This window comes from Microtus ochrogaster, chromosome 5, assembly GCF_000317375.1.
Source record: "Microtus ochrogaster isolate Prairie Vole_2 chromosome 5, MicOch1.0, whole genome shotgun sequence".
NCBI classification, from domain to species: domain Eukaryota; kingdom Metazoa; phylum Chordata; class Mammalia; order Rodentia; family Cricetidae; genus Microtus; species Microtus ochrogaster.
In genome coordinates this window covers 9,331,520-9,336,345 of record NC_022012.1, presented here as the reverse complement: position 1 = coordinate 9,336,345, position 4,826 = coordinate 9,331,520, and the positions used below count along the sequence as shown (strand labels likewise).

Sequence of the window (4,826 nt, the reverse complement as noted above, 5' to 3'; positions counted from 1 at the left end):
TCTCTCTCTCTCTCTCTCTGTGTGTGTGTGCGCGTGTGTGGGAGCAGTGACTGACTAAAGTTTCTAGGGAAAAGTATGTGGGCTTCTGATGTGAGCCCAAAGGGGAACGGACCATTTGGAGATATACAATGGAAAAAAATAGTGTCTTAGTCACTGTTTTATTGCCATGAAGAGTGATCATGATCACAGCAATTCTCATAAAGAAAAAAAAAACATTAGTTGGGGCTGGCTTACAGTTCTGAAGTTTAGTCCATTATCATGTCAAGAAAATGGTAGCATGCAGATGGACATGGTGCTGCAGAAGCTAAGAGATACATGTGTATTAGCAAGTAGCAGAAAGAGATTGTGTCCCACTTGGCCTTGCTTGAGCTTCTGAAACCCCAAAGCTCAATCTCTAGAGACACATATCCTCCCACAAGGCCACATCTCTGAATAGTACCATTTCCTAATGGCCTATGAGGGCCATTTTGTTGAAACAACCACAGATAGTGAGAAACAGATATGTTCAGTAGAAGATATACAGGGTTCAATTAAGTAAGTAAAGGAAACTGAGGCTTGAGAGAAACCTGGTTAATATGAAGTTCCTTCCCTAGTGGTTCATGCCATGGTTGTGTGCCTTTTTTTTCTATTATTGTCTTTGTTGTGGAGCTATGTGCTTCAGATTTGGACCAGTAAGACTTATTGGGTATCAAGCCACATTTTATTACCAACTAATTGTGGGCAGATTTTTTAAAAATCTCTGAGCCTCAGTTTCCTCATTTTAAAAATGAGTGTCAACAGAGCTGGAGTGAAGTATACAATTGGAAGAAGCATGGTGGTCTCTTTAGCCAGCTTTTTACAAAGTGGAACATATGGCTGTCATCGTCCCCAATTCTGCTGTCATTTAGAGGTCACTAGGAAAGTGGCAGCTTAACTCTGCTCATAAAGACATTGAGTCATGTATTCTCACAGGTATTTTATGAGAGACCACTGTTGTATATTGCAAGAAGGTACTCTGATAAACCAACTTACTTGGATAAGTTCTCTGCATTAGAAAATGGTATGTCAAATCTTGCCAGACTCCAATTGCTCTATTTAATTATGCCACACTGCTATCTGGGTCATTATGGCAGAAGTTATGGTATATTTATTTCTAATGCTAAAATGCCAGTCTACCAAGCTAGTTCTATTAATATTCTTTTTTTTCCAGTCACTTGTCTTATAGAAAGAGCAGTCATGCAAGCCTCAGGTAGGAATATATTAGTTACACAAAACTAATATACATTGTGGTTCTCACCATCAATTTCATTTTTCTATGAGAATCTATCTTTGTATTTAAAATAAAATATTTAATTCATTTTTAGAGAATTTCAAATATATACATAAGGTATTTTATCATATTCATCCCTCCACTATTTCCTCTCATTCCTTCAGATCTACCTCCACTTCTTTCCAACTTCCACTTGCTTATGGGCATAAGGTCATCCACTGGAGCATGGTCAACCTACTAGATGTAATTAATACCTTTAAAAAAACTGACCATATTCCTCTGCTAGGAGTGGGGGCTTTTGAACTTCCTCACCATCCCTGCTGAAATGTTACGATCCTGTCCTTCTCAATCTCTGGTTCTTACTATTTTTCTTCCCCCTCTTCTGCAATAATTCTTTATGTCTTTGGGTGTGGGTGATCTAGATGTCCCATTTGTGGCTGAGAATTCCAATGATAATTATTCTCTGTATTTTGACCAGTTGTGAGTTGCCATTGATCAAAGAAACTTCTCTAAGGTGGTTTGGAAGTTTCACTATCTTTGAGTGCACAAATGCAATCTTAGAGGTCAGTTTGATACTTCCTCCATTTAACAAATTAATAGTAGTAAATTCAAGCCTGGGGCCTGTGATTTCCCACACTCTGAGTTCCTAGCCTGATTTATAGTACCAGCTATGCTTTTCCTCTCAAGGAGCACATTTTAAACCCAAGAATAAAGCAGTTGGTTATCCTATAGCATTCACGCCACTACTGCACATATGGACACATCTTGCTATACTGATTATCACTGTAGCCCACAGGGTTCATAAATAAGTAGATCATAGAGTTTACAACTGGGTAAAACTGTTAATGGATTTTCCTTCCAGCAGACTGCATGGCAACTTCTGGTACTATAAAAGCCAACCAAAAGATAGGAAGCTTCCTGATCAGTACAAACCTGATTTTACCATGTCTAATGAACAATGTATATGGTGTATTCAGCAATAGGGTCTTAATATGAGTTTATAGTTGGTTACTAGATAACAATGGAAATAACCTGTATTCTTTAGGTGATCTCCAGAACACCTCTTGCATAAACCTTAACGTTTTTGTAAAAGCATCGGGTTTTTATCGGGAAGAGCATTATCTCCTACATAGAGCAACTTCAGATAATTTTTATATGAAAATATACATATTTTAAAATCTTATAAAAGTAGTTTTCCATATATTGTTTTCAGATATCCTTAGGTTAGTTATACCTTCCCCAACTCCCACGTATGCCCCAATCCTCTACTCCATCAACTTCATATCACTGTTTTAATCTTACTCTATCCCCAAGCTGTGAGAAATCTTACAAACTAGTAGATGTGCATTTATTTGGCCTTTTCAACATCCCCAAATATTTCTCTCCCTACCCTGTTCTCCACCCCTACACCCTTCCCTCCACTTATAGCTCTCTCCCCATTATTTTCCTTTTCTTCTTCATATTATATGGATTTTACTACTGCCTCAAGAACTTTCTAATTAATCTGCTTGCAGATATAGTCCTATATTGTTAATGTAAAGGGAATAGTGAGTTATACATATCAGAATTATGCTTAAAGAATTAGTTATTTTAAAAGTGGTTATCCTAAAAGCATAGACTGTATGTACTTGGTGTAGATATGAGTGCATTTGCAAAAGCTTTTAACATTTCTTTATATGCTAATTTTATTTTCTTCTTAGTTATAGGGATGCAGAAAAGAATTTCCACAATATCTCTAACAGATGCTCCCATGCAGACCATTTCAACAAAGAGGAACTTGAAGATGTCTCAGAAATTCTCCAGTGTACTGCTAATGTACTCGGTATATTAATTATACATTTATATAATTGACAGATTATAAGTGGAAGGGGAAGCAAAGGTATTAGTGTTTCATTTTCATTTAGAGAATGTAGTAGAGAATTGGAGACCACGAACTTGTATTTAAGTATCTAGTTTTACACCCATGAAGATATTTGAATGATAATTACAAACATGTCACTTACTTATAAATTCAAAAATATTATTTCAAATTCTTACATTCTGGGGAAATGTTTTCAAATATTTCTACTATGTTGGTATCAGTCTGACATAATCCATATTTATCTGCATCTTACCTTCACCCGAATTTTAAGATCTTTCCTTCTTCTCAAGCTTATATTTTCTTATTTCTGCTATGCCCTTGTTACACCAAATCAGTGAAGCATGTCATCTAAAGGGTCTGTGTTTGGGCTTAAGCCTAGGGACTGTGCACCTTGAAGACACAAGTATTTACCTTTAGGATTTTGGATACTCCCAACGTGGGTAAATGTACTGTTTTACATAGAAATACCTAGAAATCTACAAGAGCACTCTACGACTGATGTCACAGTAGCAATGGGTTTAACCCTAATTTTTTTTTACAAAAGTTATTTAATTTTATCTTCTAATTCTATTTTCCTTACTGTTTTTGAAGTAAATTTATTTCAGTTCTTTTTGGGATCCTCATTTTTTTTTTTTTTATGTCTCAGAAAAAAAAATCGATGGTACATTAGGAGGCCAGCAATGCCTTCACCATATGTTGATTTCATCACTTCCTACACTGAAGACTTGAAAATAGTTGCTTACCAAATTCTGGTTCTCGACCCTCTAGGGATGGGAAAAATATTTGCACATAACATTTTTTTTCTCATTAGTAACCACTTGTGTCTACTTTCTATCATATGGTTTGCAAAATAGCAATACTGACTACACCATGCTTCTTGGTTTCTGTTCACCTTATGTTGGGCCCTGTGACAGCACAGTAGAGTCCCCTCAAGAGGCCCTTATTGAGGAGAAGATAGGTGTGAATTGTGCCTTCCCTATTTGTCTTTGAGTGTTAAATTACTGAATTATTTGGATCATAATGTCTGTTGCATGATGATACAGTCTAATTTTAGTTGTCTGAAAGAGATCTACTCTTTAAAGCAATGGTATGCAAAGCCAACTTTCAGTTTGCATTAATGGTAAAAATATATGTGTAGTCCTATAAAAGAGGACATTTTTGATGTTTGTTGGAAAATTTACTTATTGGTTTAATAGTGTAGTGAAATGTTTATCATAAGGGCCTGTACTGTGTGTTGTTTTAAAAATGCCACTTGTTACTATAGCTTGGATTTAACTAGTGCTCTAAGTTGGTAGACAGAATGAGTGCAGAAAATTAAGGGAGAGAGATGACAAGCAGTGTTGTCCTCTTTGTTGTAAGGAGTTAAATATCAGTATAGTTAGGACATTTTAATCTTTTAATCAGTTTTGATGCTATTAAAGGATGTGTTGGTATTTCAATTGCAAAAATATAATTGTGATAGGATCTGAGAGGTGATTTCTGAAAGGACATCCACAGTGGGTCAAGAAACAGACAAATATTAGTGTTGTACATCAACTCATTTGCTGATGAATTATAGCAATATAAAGTTTGCTACTTCATTAAGTATCAATTATTGGCTAAATAGCATACAAAACAGCTTCAGACTGTCCTTGTTAATAATCTTCTCTCACAATAATTAGGAAGTGCAGGATAGGACATTCATCAACATTTTCTATGTTTTAAAGGTCTCTGTCA

At 35.7% G+C, this 4,826-nt stretch overlaps 1 protein-coding gene across 1 annotated transcript in view; it reads left to right on the top strand.

Moving 5' to 3' along the window:
* The window catches only part of LOC102001145 (guanylate cyclase soluble subunit alpha-2-like), a 56,583-nt gene extending 53,296 nt beyond the window's left edge, over positions 1 to 3,287 (top strand). Inside the window, exon 3 of the mRNA XM_026779305.1 lies at positions 2,950 to 3,287. Coding sequence (XP_026635106.1) covers positions 2,950 to 3,100 — 151 coding nt within the window. The 3' untranslated portion in view covers positions 3,101 to 3,287. The remainder of the gene's footprint in view (positions 1 to 2,949) is intronic.
* Positions 3,288 to 4,826: the final 1,539 nt, after the last annotated feature.